Source organism: Hemicordylus capensis, chromosome 7 (assembly GCF_027244095.1).
Source record: "Hemicordylus capensis ecotype Gifberg chromosome 7, rHemCap1.1.pri, whole genome shotgun sequence".
Lineage (NCBI taxonomy): Eukaryota > Metazoa > Chordata > Lepidosauria > Squamata > Cordylidae > Hemicordylus > Hemicordylus capensis.
In genome coordinates, this window is record NC_069663.1 from 31176565 (window position 1) to 31191294 (window position 14730).

The 14730-nt window shown below is 57.7% G+C and overlaps 1 protein-coding gene across 3 annotated transcripts in view; it reads right to left on the reverse strand.

The window, feature by feature from the left end:
• Positions 1-1484: 1484 nt before the first annotated feature.
• The window catches only part of EPHA10 (EPH receptor A10), a 57355-nt gene continuing 44109 nt past the window's right edge, over positions 1485-14730 (reverse strand). For all 3 annotated transcript variants that reach the window (XM_053268658.1, XM_053268659.1, XM_053268657.1), the window contains 10 exons: positions 11983-12094; positions 10640-10695; positions 9919-10044; positions 8981-9166; positions 6177-6238; positions 5851-6054; positions 4739-4888; positions 4331-4524; positions 3958-4122; positions 1485-2857 (listed from right to left, as the gene is read on the reverse strand). In XM_053268658.1, coding sequence (XP_053124633.1) covers positions 2743-2857; positions 3958-4122; positions 4331-4524; positions 4739-4888; positions 5851-6054; positions 6177-6238; positions 8981-9166; positions 9919-10044; positions 10640-10695; positions 11983-12094 — 1370 coding nt within the window. In that variant the 3' untranslated portion in view covers positions 1485-2742. The remainder of the gene's footprint in view (positions 2858-3957; positions 4123-4330; positions 4525-4738; positions 4889-5850; positions 6055-6176; positions 6239-8980; positions 9167-9918; positions 10045-10639; positions 10696-11982; positions 12095-14730) is intronic.

A 14730-nucleotide genomic window follows, 5' to 3' on the forward strand; every position in this document is an offset into this window, starting at 1 on the left:
GCTCCTCCTAATGGGGCGGGGCGGGGGGGCATCCAAGGAGGCGCAGCGGCCTCTGCTTCCCGGCAGCAGCTCCTCATTGCGCTGTCTGAAGGCTGGCAGGAAGAGCTGTGTGGCTCACTGAGCAGCTTTACCTGATGAATGGTCTGTCTGCACAAGGGGGAGAGAGGAGCAACCCGAACTGCTGCCAGGAAGCTCTCAGGCGAGCGGCCTCCTGTGGTGCTCGGCTGGCTTGTTAGGACAAACCACGACAGTCCCTAACAAGGATCTGATCCTTGGATCCCAGGTACAGGCTTCTTAACCACAGCAGCTTGCCGGGGACGGCCCAGAGATTCCAGGATTTCGTTCCACACTCTGCAGCAGCCTGCAAGGCTGGACGAGAGCAGTGAATTCTCTCAGCACGCTCCCTCTGGTCACGAGAACACGGCGGCGTGAGGGGCGAATGGGCCGCCTTCTCCAATGAGCGGGTTGGCGCTGCCAGAGAGAGCGCGCTGTGGCTCGGGAGGGCTGGGCAGGAAGCCCCCGGCCGGAATGGAGATCCAGGCGGGGAGGGAGTTCCCGGCCAGCCAAGCGGCAGGACGGCGGAGCAGGCTGCCCCGTGCACTGAAGGGCTCTCCTCGGCTGGGCGCTTTCCCGATGACCGGCTGTCCAGCAGGAAAATGCTTCGGCTTGGCAGGATCGTTTCGAAAACATAAATCGCTGGCACAACCCTCCTCCTATGGGGAAAGACCGCTCTTTGGGGCAACGCACATGCAAGGTTGTAGGATAAAAACCCAAAAGATGGCATCGGAAATATGGACGGCGCCTTGCTGGCAGCGCAGGGACTGTGATTTCGAAGCACAGGCAGGACGAAGCACAGGACTCAACGGACACCTGTCATGATGACACTGTCGCAGCGGGTCGTCTGGAAGAGCCCTGGATGGCCAACTCTCACAGGGAGGCCTTCCCACCTTCAGGGCCTGCCCGTCTTCCGGATGTCCGGCCCCTGCACGGGCGCCTGGCTGGGTCAACTCGCCTGGGCAGATCCCTCGGCAGCCCTAACTGCAGCTGAACAGATGCCCAGAGCGCTGCGGACAGAGCAGACCTGCACCCAGACAGGCACCTGGTGGGGGGTGTCTCGTGAACGGGCCCCCTTTGCATGCACTGGAGCAACGGGCCCGGAAGCGGGGGGCCTGGGGAGAATGCCCAGAGGCATGGATGGGACCAGTGGCCACATCCCTCAAGTCAACGTGGTGGTTGTGTGAGAGCTGGGCCAGCAGCCTCTAGGCAGCAGGAGCAGCTCATCCTAACAAGCTGGTGGGCGGGGGGCAGGGTTGCGAAAAGAGGCACAGCTGCCTCTCCTTCTTGAGAGCCGTTTGCTCCCCTCCCATCCTGTCCAGCCGCAGCATGAACGAGAGCCATGCTGCCTGCAGGCTGGCCATTCATCAGGCAGAGCGGCACAGCTCTACCTGATGAATGGCCAGCCTGCAGACAATGTGGAACAGGAGAGAGAGGAGCAAACGGAGCCCAAGAAGGAGAGGCAGCAGAGCCTCCTTTGCCACCCCCTCCGGTTCATTAGGATGAGCCGCCGCGGCTGCTAGACACCCTGAGCATCGGGCGGGGGGGTGGCTCAGCAGAAGAGCATTGGCTTTGTATGCAGAAGGCCCCAGGGTCAATTCCTGGCATCTTCAGCTAGGACCACTCTGGGCTGAATGGACCAAGGGTCTGTCTGTCTGACTCAGTGGGCGGCTGCTTCCTCTGGCGTCTGGCCAAATCCCAGGCAGCAAAGAAGTCCAGCCCTAGCAAGGCAGCAAGCCTCAGAGTGCCCCACAAGCATCGGCTGCCAGGGATGGGTTGGCTCAGAGGCAGGGGGTTGGGCTGCCCCAGGAGCCTGCCATGCCCCCCCCTGCGCGCCAGCGTCCCTGCCCGTCCTGGGGCTGCTTTGCTGTGGCCTGAAGAATCCTTGCATCCCGCCGAGGCGTCGAGCAGGCCTCAAGAGCTCCCACTGGGCTCCCTGCGCCACGAGCAGGCCGCTTTGCAAGGAAGAGGCAGAAGAGAGGCCGAGTCACAGCAGGGAGACGTGCCAAACTCAGGGCCCAAAGGGAAGCACCGGGCAGACCAACCCAGCTTGGCAACATGGGAGGCAGGCGCCCCCGCCCCCCGTCCTTTCAGCTGCCATACTTGCTGGGCTCTCTCTGTCCCCAGCCCCACTTTTGCTGGCTGTGGGGGAGGCCGGTCTTGGGGGAGGCGAGCACAACGGCAGCCCCAGCCTTTAGAACACAGACCTCCCCATTTCTGCTCGGTGCAATCCTGCTCCTGCTGACCCCGAGGTCTCTCTGACGCAGAAGGGGGTTCTCCACCGGCTACAGCAGCGAGGGAAGGCCGGGGAAGGGAAGAGGAGGCAGTTCTCCACGGAGGAGGGAGGCCGTCCAGACAATTCCATGGGCTCCAGCCAATCAGCCTCTCTGGGGCGTAGTTGTCTGTGCAGCTCAGCGGCTCCCCACAAGTGCCACTGGCTTGGAGTGGGGGAAGAACCAGCTGAAGACACTCCTCTGCCCTCCAGCTGCTAGTTAGGGGCCGCTCTGGGCCTCTCCTGGAACCGGGAAGTCTGTGTCCATCTTCTCCCTCCTGCTCCAGGATGCAGCTGCCTCCGCCCCACTCTCCGGGGGAAAGTCTCCAGCGGTGCGGCCCTGTCCCGGGCCAGAGGAGGCCTCCGCGCCTGTTCCTCCAGCAGGCAGGGCTGTGGAAGGACCAGCCTCGCGGCTCTCACACCTGCACCCCTCGGCCCTGCATCTGGATCACCTGGGCCCGCAGCGCCTGGATCCCGCTCAGGATGGCCTGCTGGTGCCCCAGGGAGGTGATCCCCAAGCTTAGGACGTCCCTGCAAGAGAAGAAGACCCGCCCCTCCAGTCAGCGCGAGGAGGGCAGCCCTTCTGCTCTGGACAGGCTGCCAGACCCAGTCAGGGGGACGGCCGGCATGCAGCTGTGCCCACCCTAAGCTGGCAAGGCCAGGAAGTGGGAGCAGAAGAGCCTTGGATGGGGAGGCGGCTACCTGGGCGCTTTCCAGATTAAACCCAGCACAGTACTGCCACGGAGCTGCAAGATGGGCTTCCGTCCTTCCTGTGTTGTGACACTGCAGTCCCTGCACTGACTGCAAGGTGCCGTTCACATTTCTCATGCCTTATTTTGGACTTTATCCTTGCGCTTTAGTCCTACAGTGTTGCAGGTGCGCCACCAAAAAAGAAAAAAAAAAAGCTGAATTTTCCCATTGTAAGAGGTTGAGATTCTAGGGATTGTTTTCAATACGCTCTGCCAAGCCAAAGCATTTTACTGCTGTTCTAGGGTGTAATCTGGAAGGGGCCCTGGGTGCTTTCCAAATTACAGCAGTAAAATGCTCCAGCTTGGCAGGATCATTCTGAAAATGTAAATAGCTTGTGCAACCCTCCTGAAATGGGAAAATACAGTTGTTGTTGTTGTTGTTGTTTTTTGTAACACACCTACAGCATTGTAGGACTAAAGCACAAGGATAAAGTCCGAAAGAAGGCATCGGAAATGTGAACGGCCTCTTGCTGTCGGCGCAGGGACTGCAGTGTTGAGACACAGGGAGGACGGAAGCACACTTAACCAATAGTAGTCACACTGTTGTTAGTGTGTTATCTGGAAAGCACCCAGGTGCTCCTTCGGACTGAGGAGCACAAGGCTGTCTGTTCCCGGTCCAAAGGCAGGGAGCGGATCAGAACCTGCAGCCACCTCTAACAGAAGGCACAAAACATCACAACCGGCAGCCGAGCGCCTCCTTCAAAAGAGCAGTATCTGCAGCCCCAGAGAAAGCCAGAAACCCCACCCAGTGCCAGCCTTCCCCTTCCGAGCCATGGGGCGGGGAGCTGGGGCTTTTCTCCCACAAGCAGCCGCAAGGGGGTCTTGCTCAGGCCATGAGTGGCAGGCAGCAGCTAACGGTGTGGGGGAGCGGGGTTCACTTACTGCACGGTCATCCTGGCCACGGAATCCAAGTAGCAGTAGCCAGCGGCCACAAAGCTGTCCTTGTACCGGCTCATCTCAATGGCTTCTAGCCACTCCCCTACGGAGCTGAAGGAGGGGAAGGTGGAGAAGCTGCACTCGGCGAGAGGGCTGGGCAAGGCGAGGGTCCTAGCCGTGAGCAGAAAGGAGCGGTCAGAGGAGCTCAGGGCAAGGAGCAGCCTCAGAAGCAGCCTTCCTCAGAGCTCCCCCCCCGCCCCCCGTTAAGCTTCAGGGGGACAAATCCTCAGCTGCAGCCAGACACAGGGCATTGCTTTGAGCAGGACACGTGCTCGGTTGGGGGGGCAGGGAGGGAAGGAGCAGGGGGAACAGCCGTCACCTGTTGTAGGGGCAGAGGGTGCTTTGCAAGGGCTCTGGGTTCTGGAGCATCTTGCCCAGGGTGCTGTGGAGGTGGGAGAACGTGGGCCTCTCCCCACAGTCCTTCTGCCAGCAATCTAGCATGAGCTGATGCAAAGCTGGCTGGCAGTTCACGGGGGCAGGAAGCCGGAAGCCGTCCTCAATGGCCTTGATCACCTGGAAGCAAGACGAGAGGAGGAGGAGGAGGAGGAGGAGGGGGAGGAGGAGGAGGAGGAGTCCAGGCAAAGCCCAGAGGGTCGCACAGCAAGCCCTGCAGGACACCCAGCCAGCCTCCCCAATGCCTTGATGGTGGGCAGGGGGGGGCATCACAGGTCTTGCCCACCCCATCTTCAGGGGAATCCCGCCACCCCCCTCCTGCCCATCCACTTACGTCCTGGTTGGACATGTCCCAGTAAGGCCTCTCTCCATAGGACATCACCTCCCACATGACGATTCCAAAGCTCCACACGTCACTGGCCGAGCTGAAGCGGCCGTGCTGGACTGCTTCGGGGGCCAGCCACAGCGCCAGGCTCTTGCCACCCTGGGGGGTCCCCCAAGAGAGGGAGAAATGGGAGTTTTCAGAAAGAGAAGGACCAAGAGACATCACGTCTGTGCATCCGAGCCCTCCATCACTGCCAGTCACGGCCAGAAGAGCCCCACTTCTCTCCTCTCCTGCTACTGGAAGCCAGCCTCTGCAGAGCATGCAGTTTTGGTGTGCGGGAGGAACGGCTTCAGGTTGGTTTCAAATGAGCTGGCAACCGTGTGCGAGGAGGGCTGGAGGAAAGCCCTGAAATATTCAAGGAGCCTCTTCTCCTGGAAGAGCCAAGGGTGGTTCCGCAATGAATCTTTAATGATGACAAGCAAGCCAGGCTGCCTTTAATTAATTAATTAGCGGATGCCAGAGCAGCAGGAAGTGAGGGTAGCAAAACCAAGGCTCCCCACAGGAGACACCAAGGGGCTCAGCCCTCCCCATACACACATTTCCATCCATCCATCCTTCCTTCCTTCCTAGCAGCGTGTCCCTGGGATTGCAGCAATGCCTGCAGCAGGCATTCTTGACCTTGCGTCCCCTTTGGTCACTGTGGCTGGGATGATGGGAGTTGTAGTCCAATGACATCTAGGAGCCCAAAGTTGAGAACTTCTGGCTTACAGTGTCTCATTGCAGAACAGTTACACTTGTCCTGCAGAAATGCAAATACCTCCATGCCATTGGCTGGAGTGCTCTGACATCACAGCTTGAAGGCATCCCTACTATGCAGGCCATGGCAGCCAGGGAAGACGAGATGAGCTGGGCTCTCTGTGGCATCAGTGTCCAGGCCTTCAAGAGGGGTGTTGGCTCAGGCAAGGGGTGGGAGGGTGAAGAGGGCACTTGACAAGGACATACAGCCCTAGGTGTGCTGCCATCGCCTCTCTGACACCCAGGCAGACACCACAACATGGCCCCAGCTGGCCTCACACCCACAGCTCCAGCACAGGTGACTCCTGGCCCACCCAAGTCCTTACCAAGGTGCTGAAGACAGTCTCCACCTTCCCTGCCGTGAATGGCCGGAAGCCAGATATCTTGCAGACCAGGTTCCCGCTCACAAAGACCTTGTGGGCCGTCAGCCTCTTGTGGACGTAGCCCATCTCCGCCAGGTAGTTCATCCCGGAGGCAATCTCATGCAGCATGCCAGTCAGCTGGGGCACTGCCAGCTGTCCCTCATGCTTCTGCAAGGGTGACAAGGAAGGAAGGAAGGAAGGAAGGAAGGAAGGAAGGAAGGAAGGAAGGAAGGGGGACACATTGGCACAGGACTCAACCCCACCCACGGCTGGCATCCCGCCTCACTCACCCTCAGAAAGGAATCCAGCACTCCATTCCCCATGTACTCCACCACGGTCATCATGGTGCTCCCTGCACAGTAAAAAGGAAGAGAATGAGATCTCTTTCTAGAGACACTCTGCAAAGCTCCTTGGAAGGAAGCCCCCAGGAGGCTTCCTGTCTCCACGTCTCCTGCACAGCTTCAGCCAGGGTGCTTTCCAGATTACACCCTGGTGCTTTCCAAATTAGCCACTCAACAGCGGCAAAATGCTTCGGTTCGGGCAAATGGCATTCAACAAGTAAATAGCAAAGTGCCCAGCAGGGGGAGCAGGTTCGTGAAAACCAACAACCTGAAAAAACAGCAATGTTAAAAACAACTTTTTAACATTGGATATACAGCATTATAGCACTACATTGCAGCGATTAAATTCAAAACAAGGCATCTGACATATGAACGGCATCCTGCTGTCAGCGTAGGGACTGCGGTGTCACAACACAGCAAGTGCGGAAGCACACTTCCAAGATACGACGTGACCCTGTTGCGACTGTAATCTGGAAAGCGCCCTGGTCCATCTAGCCTTGGTCCATCTAGCTCAGGATTGTCTACACCGACTGGCAGCGGCTTCTCTAAGGGTGCAGGCAAGAGTCTCTCTCTCTCAGCCCTATCTGGGGATGCAAGAGAGGGAACTTGGAACCTCCTACATGCAAGTATGCAGATACTCTTCCCAGAACAGCCCCATCCCCTCAGGGAATCTCTTACAGTGCTCACATGTGTGGTCTCCCATCCAAATGCAAACCATTCTGAGCCCTGAAGAGGAGCCCTCCCTCTAGGAGTGCTGCAATATTCTGATGCAGGTCTCACTGCCAGAATGTCCGAGAGAAGAACCCCACAGCCAGGGAGCAGACCCCCACCAAATGAGCAGGGAGTGAAGCCCCAGCAGCAGCAGCAGCGTTGGAGAAGCACATTCCTAACCAATATGGCCACATCAGTTCCCTGCATTAACACCACAAGCCCCACAGTGAGCAATTAAGAAAACGGTAAGCATCCTTCCTGCCTTTGCATAGTAGGACAATCACTTCCCTCCGATTGCTTTTAAATCACCAAGTCAATTAGGCAGAGCTGCAGCCGTAGAAATCAGGCCAGGCAGTGGCTGTTTTCGTTTCTGCTGGCTGCTAATAAGCGTGTAATCATGCTGAAGTCACTTAACGACTATTGATCAGTGACAGAAACAGTGTGCAGCGTTAGGACATGGGCCTGCCCGGCCTGCTCAGAAGGAACACTCTGTTCCACCCCACGCCAAGAGCCCACCTGCAGGGGATGGCTCTGTCCAGGGGCTTCTTATGGGTCTTACAGCCGAGCAGGAAGGGCCTGGGACACCCAGAACAGCGACAGGGCAGTGGCCCATGAGGCCGGCAGAGGGGGAGATTCCTGCGGGCCCCCTTGCTTCTGGAGCTGCGGGTGCTCTTGGCCTGGTGGCAAGGGTCCAGATCCTTCACCTGCACCAGCACTCCCAAGGACCCTCGGCCTCCCAGCCCACCCCGAAGCAGGGCTCCGGCTCGGCTTGCGTTGGGCAGCGCTTGCAGAGAACGGCACATGAGCAGGTCCACAGCTGGCGTGGAAGCAGAGCCGGAGGGGCCGCCTCCTCCCGTTCAATATGCCAGTCCCTGCAACAGGATGGCACAAGCTCTGCTCCCTGGGCCAGGGGATGTCCCCAGACTGCTCACAGACAAGGAAAGCCTTCCTGAGTGGAAACGCAAGTGGGCACCACCGTGTCCAAATGCACGGGGCCAAGTCAGCCACGCTGAGCCAAAGAGGCCTGGCTCATCGGTGCCAAAAAGAGCCGGCTCAGTGGGGAGAGAGTGCCAAAGCCGAGGCCCAGCACGGGCGGGCGGAGGGCCACTGAGGCGGGTCTGCGCACTGTGACAGGCCCACGTGGGAGGAGGCCAGGCCCAAGTCAAGAAGGGCCTGGAAAGAGACTCTGAACTGCTGCACTCAGGAAGAGGCCGGGAGTCCGTACGGATGTTCTTCACCGGAGAGGAGGCGTCGTGTGTGACTGGACCCAGCCTGCCCCTCAGAGCCCGTGTGGTGGAGGGCTTGGTGCGCTGGAGCAGGAGCAGCACGGGCCAGGCTCAGCCCTCCGCGGTGAGCCCGGCCAGCCGCTCTCTCTCGGCCCAGCTCAGCCCTCTCCCACCCGCCCACCCACCACCCAGGAGCTTGTGACGAGGACAGGATGGGGACAGGGAGGGAACCGTGTCTGTGCCCTGAGCTCCAGGGAGGGAGCCAGGGTGGCAGCAGTGAGTGGGGAGGGGGTCGACACCTTAATAATCATTGCAGTCGTCATCACCCAGCTGCTGTATTTTGAATGGGCAGAAGTTCCCAAGCAGCCTTCAAAGGCTTCGGCACCTTGTCAAAGTGCCCTGGAGGACTCTGCACTTGCCCACCACGGAGGCCAGAGCCAGCCAGGCAGGCGGGCAGTCTGCTCTGGGGGGCAGGGGGCACACCATCCCTGCCACAGACTCCCTGTGTGGCCTCCGGCAAGGCACTTCCGCCCGCAGCCTTGCGCCCCCCTCTTAGCTCCCAGCCAGGAATGCCGGTTTCCTCACAGGGTCGTGGCGAGTGCAAGACACTGAGGCTGTCAAGCACTCTGGACCCCAGGAGAGCCAGCTGGCCGGAGGGAGGCCTCTGCGACTTGGGGCCCAGGGGGCCAGCCGCCACAGGAAGCGGGGCGGAGGGGGGAGCGTCCTCTGGGGCACCAGCTCAGCTTGGCCGCCAGCATCCTCAGGAGGGCACTCAGCCCAGCCTCCCCGGGGAGCCGCAGACCCCGCCGGCCGTACCTCTGGTGAGGACCCCCTCCAGGCGGAGGACGTGGGAGTGGTCAAACTGAGCCATGGTGCTGGCCTCCTGCAGGAAGACTCGCTTCTGCTTGTCCGAGCAGCCGGCTCGCAGGGTCTGGATGGCCACGGAGAGCTCTCGCTTGCTGGGCAGCTTCAGGCACCCCTGGCAGACCTCCCCAAAGTCTCCTGCACAAAGAGGGACGAAGCAGTCTGCGTTGGGACCCGAAGAAGCCAGAGCCGCCCCGCAGGGAGGAAGCCGCTGCCAAGGGGGCCCAGCCCGGAATCCTCGGGGGCAAAGGCCAGGAGTGTAGCAAGGTTGGAGTGGGCCCAGAGACAAGATTTTAAAATGCCCCCCCTCACTGAAGCTCAGTTCATGAAGTAAAGAAATCTTAAATGAGGCTGAATAGTGGTAACAAGAAGCACACACACACACACACACACACACACACACACACACACACACACACACACCCACACCCCTATGTACCACAATAGAACATCATCTTAAATTATTTTCAAAAAGGTTTTGTAAATTGTGGACGATGCAAGTCATTTAATGGTACTAGGGAAAGACAGGCTGTTCTGGTAGCTCCAGGTTTTAACACTCACATCAGTTTTGAAGGATGAATACAACAAAGGAAGCTCGGGCGGATGCGCGGCTGGGGGAGTCAGTCATGTGACTTGCCTCTGGGGGCCCCTCCCAAGGCAGTGGGCCCCCAGACAACTGTCTCCCCTTGCCCTATTATAGTTACGCCCCTGGCAAAGGCAGAGATGGCGAGGGAGGGAGGGAGGGAGGGGGGAAGAAAGGCAGGAGCCTGCTGGTGCTGGGGAGACCTGGCTGCTCACTCCTGCTCTCATGCTTTCTCCCCCCCCCCTTCTGCCTGCAAGCCCCGAGCAGGCGTCCCAGAAGGCAAGGGGCACCCATGGCCGGCACTCACCCGTCCCAATGATCCGCTCAATCTTGATGCTGGAACTGTCGAGCTCTTTGGCGAAGAGATAGACAGCCTGCAGGGGGTCTTTGCAGGTCTCTGGGTCCACGTAGGTCCTCCGGGTCGGGATCTTGACTGTGGGGAGGTCAGAAACAAGGGCAGCACTGAGGGGCAGCAGCCACGCCTCTCCCCAGCCAGCAGGACCCAATGGTGGACCACAGAGGGGAGGGGAGCTTTGAGCCTACCCATGGTGGTCGGAAGACCCGCTTCGAAATGCCCTCCCCCACAGGGGCTACTTCAAGAGACAAGCAGCAAGCCGAGCCAGCGCCAAGGACAGGATCCAGATGGCAAGAAGCCTGCTTGCCCTAAATTAGGCGAGCTAAACCTTGAGGTTCCAGCCAGCGTCCTCAATACTCATGAGTGCCTGTGGGCCTCTCCTTGGCTGCTTGATAGGCCAGAGGCGCCCAGAATGCAAAGCCAGGGAGGGAGCGGAAAGAAGAGTCCGCAGGAAGCCACCTCTCCGCTCCCTCCAGACTTGTGCCGCTGACCCCCTCCCCAGCCACCCAGGGCTCTACAGGCATGCAGGATGTGTGAGGAGGGGGGCGCCAGCCAGCCCTAAGGGCCTTCTGGGCTGAGCTGGCCTCTCAGGGACCGGCTTCCATGCCGCCGCCTTGGTTGAGAAAGGAGCCAGGAGAAGTGTGGCTAAGAGAGGCACGCAGCTGGCACTCACAATGGAAGTAGAGCTCCTCATCTCCATCCTGGCTTGCCTTGCTGTAGCCGCACTGCCTGCAACAAGAGTTCAGCCACGTTAGGCCTTAGCAGCCAGGCTGCTGCCCAGCCCCTCCCCGAATGCCTGATGCAGAACAGTCACCATTCTGGCTTGCTGCAACTCAGACCTCTCTGGGTCTCATCCTGCCACTGCTTCCTGGAGCTCTGTTTGCTCCTCTTTCTCCCATCCCACTCTGCCACAGCATTAACAAGAGCTATGCTACCTGCAGGCCGGCTATTCGTCAGGTAGAGCTTCACTGTTAACTGCACAGCTCTACCTGACTAACAGCCAGCCTGCAGGAAGGAGAGGCAGATGTGCCTCCCTTAGCGCGCGCGCGCACGCACACACACACACACCCTGCTCCTTAGGATGGGTCACTCCTGACTCCAAGCCTCCCTTTCTACATTCCTTGCACCACTCTGAGCATAAGCAGAATGGCCACCTGCTGTCACTCTGACTTGCCAGGAATATCCTCCCACCATTCATAGTGATGGAAGCATCGATTGCTGGACTGAAACAGCCCGAGAGGAAAGCTCTCTCTGGAGCGGCACAAGCCCAGGGGGCCACCTGGCAAGAAGAAGCAGTAGCCAAGCTGACCCAAAGTCATGTCGACAAAATCCAAAGGTTCAAGTGGGGAGAAAGCTAACCTGGGTGCTTTCCAGATTAACCCCTGCAATGTATCTGCTAAGTACGTTTCCGTACTTCCAATACGTAATGAAAACTCCGAATTGTGTCTGGAGTGCTCCCTGATAAATCTAGACAATACGTGATTGCACACCTGCCCTTCCAAAGTAAAATCGCTGTCTGGCAGGCCTCCCGGAGGAACTTCAGGGCTGGGTGGGAAATTTGCCTACATGTTGTAGGGAGGGAGCTCACCGCTGCTGGTGGGGTGGGGGAGAAGAGTGGAGCTCTTGTGTTTTTCCATTCATGCTGACCCTCTGCAGAGGATGGCAAGAGCTGCGTTGAGGAGGGGCTTGGCCTCCTCCTGGCCAGCTCCACCGGGGCATTCTTTTTGCTCCCAGGATACCTCTGGATTAATGCCAGCATCCTTCTGAGAGGACTTCCAGGGGAAAGAGCCAGGAAGAGGTCTAGCAGAGCTGCTTCTGCCGCTGCCTGCAGAGGTTCGCTCTTGTGTGGTGCCTGCATTTAGCCTCAGGAGAAGAGCCAGGTGGGGGGAGCAGCAGGGCACTCAGGTAGCTGCAGGGCCCTGTAGTGCAGGAAGCAGCCTTCCCGGCTGAATAAATGCGATCCCGATGCACGCTGCTGCTGCCACCACTCAGCAGTGGGGGGGGAGGGGAACTCACCTCCGCCAGGTCATGATGCCCAGCACCCCAGACACCAGCACAATCAGCCCAGCAATCGACACCACCACCACGACCACCACGGGGTTCTGTTTGCTTGAAGCCATGGTGACAGCTGAGGCGGGGAAGAGAAAGAGCTGGGGTCAGAGCCACAGGAGCAGGAGCAGAGGCTGCAGGCACAGCTGCCGTTTCTTGATCAAGGGCCAGATCCTACTGCAAGCAGCCAAGAAGTTGCAGAAACAGTGTCAGGCAGTTCCACTGGCCATCTGCTCCCACTCCTTGCTGCAAGATGGAAATACTTCCCGGGTCAGGTCACCCATGCACTCTCCACTCCCTCTATGTGTGGGTCTGTACACACAAGTTCCCTCCCATCCCCAAAGTAATTTTCTGGGTGGTTCTGGGTGGTATTTCAACAATTCAACATCATGAAGTTGTTCTAAGCACACAATGGAAGACTCCAGTGGGCATTAAACACGCCCCCACAATTAGCCCAGCAGTTTCCTGAGCTCTACCAGGGCTGCCTGGATCAGTTTCATGTTTCTGAGGACAGACAGACTCAAAGCACCAGAAGGGGGATTAACAGAACTCCCAGGGGGCCAGTGTGGAACCAGACTGTCCCTCGGGAAGCCACAATGGAAGAGGCTGCCGCTCCAAGCCAGCTTTGCAGGAGGCCTTGAGTTGGCCATCCTTTCTTCAGAAAGGGACCCTTTCTGGCCAATGGCTGTGGAGGACTTGCCCTTTTCACAAGGTGCCGGTTGCAGAAGCACTTCTAGAGAAGCGAGGAGAACTAGTTGCAGAGAGGGGCTGAGGATCCAGAACTGGACACACCAGATATTCAGCCAGAGCAGGAACATAGGAAGCTGCCATATACTGAGTCAGACCATAGGTCCATCTAGCTCAGTTTTATCTTCACAGATTAGCAGCGACTTCTCCAAGGTTGGAGGCAGGAGTCTCTCTCAGCCCTAGCTTGGAGATGCTGCCAGGGAGGGACCTTGGAACCTAGATGCTCTTCCCAGAGTGTCCCCATCCCCTTGGGGGAATATCTTCCAGTGCTCACCCTTCTAGTCTCCCATTGATATGCAACCAGGGCAGACCCTGCTTAGCTAAGGGGACAAGTCATGCTTGCTACCACAAGACCAGCTCTCCTCTCTTAGACCAGTTCTCCTCTCAGCAAATCCAGCTCTTTGTATTAGCAGCGTTGGGTTCTGAAGAAACCACTTTGAATAATCATTAATAACTGCAAGAAGTTTCACTTAAAAATAAGAAAACGCTTCTAACTCCTAAGAAGTTGGCTCTAATGTACAAGAACATGTCAAATAAATGCTGGAAGTGTAAAAAAGAGGAGGGTTCCTATATACATGTATGGGGGACTTGTAATAAGTCTAAAGGTTATTGGGATTTGATATACAACGAGCTTAAGAAAGTGTTCAAAATGTCTTTCCCTAAGAGCCCAGAAACAATATTGCTAGGCATCGATAATAACTCACTGCCTAGGAAATACTGGATCCTTTTTATGTATTTAACAGCAGCATCAAGAGTGACATTTGCATACAAATGGAAAGATATTGATTGTCTGAGTAAAGAAGATTGGATATTTAAAGTGCTAGAGCTTGCAGAAATAGCAAAGCTAACGGCATCCTCTATAATAAAGTGCCTGGGTGTGCGCCTGTGTCCTCCGGTGTCTGCGCCCGTGTCTCCCTCGGCTGTTCTGGGCATGCGCTCTGCGCATGCCCAGAACGGCCGAGGGAGACACGGGCGCAGGCACCAGGCGGCCATGTTGGCCGGTTGGTTGGCCCGGCCGAGGGGAGGCCAGAGGCGGCCACGGGGAGAGCAGAGGCGGTGGCGGCGGCGGGTCCAGCCCGGCCGCGGGGAGAGGAGAGGCAGTGGCGGGTCTGGCCCTCTCGCCGAACAGGACAGAGGCGGCAGGTGGCACTCTTGGCAGCAGCGGTGGAACTCACCGCCCGCCCAGAAGGCCAAAGGCGGTGTCGGCGGGTGGCACCACCGTGGAGGCCCCCCCCCCCCAACCACCGCGGAAGGCGGAAGATCCGGCCGGGAGGAGGCGGCCGGGGAGGGCGGAGAAGGCAACTAGCGCCCGTTATTTCAATGGGCTGAAAAATACTAGTTATTAAGAAATAACTTGAAGCATTTAAAAGGGAATGGGACCCCCTTCTTATTTACCTAAAAACATATTATAAAATGGATTTGTATCAGGCTTTTGAGTGGTAACAAAAATGTTATTAAAAATGCCCCAGAGTTGACTTTTGTATTATTTAACTGGGGGAGAATGATTAAACTACAGGCAAGTTCTTGGTATGGTAATTGAAAATTGCTCTAATGATGAGATGGAGAAAAAAGAAAAGAAAAGAAAACGCTGAGTTCCATGTCTGTCTGATGGAGAGATGAGTCTGTGTATCTTGGTCTGGGACTCTGTGCCTGCCTGACACAAAAGCAGCTATGCACAGAATCCATTTGTATATGAATCCCGCCCCCCTCCCCCCCGCCCAATATCCCTTCACCTCTAGAGGTAACTCTTTTCTTTCGGGCTGGGAATAATCCTGCCACCATTGCAACTTCCAACACTTTTCCAATCGAGAATAAGACTTTTCTGATCTCTTTGCAGGGAAATTCTTGGAGGATGAAGAGTTCAGACACTGGCTGAGTACACAGGGACTTCTACAACCCTGAGCCAAGCTGAGCCATCTCCACCTGGCCAGGTAAGTTGCACCTGAAGTGTGGCCACCATAATTCCTG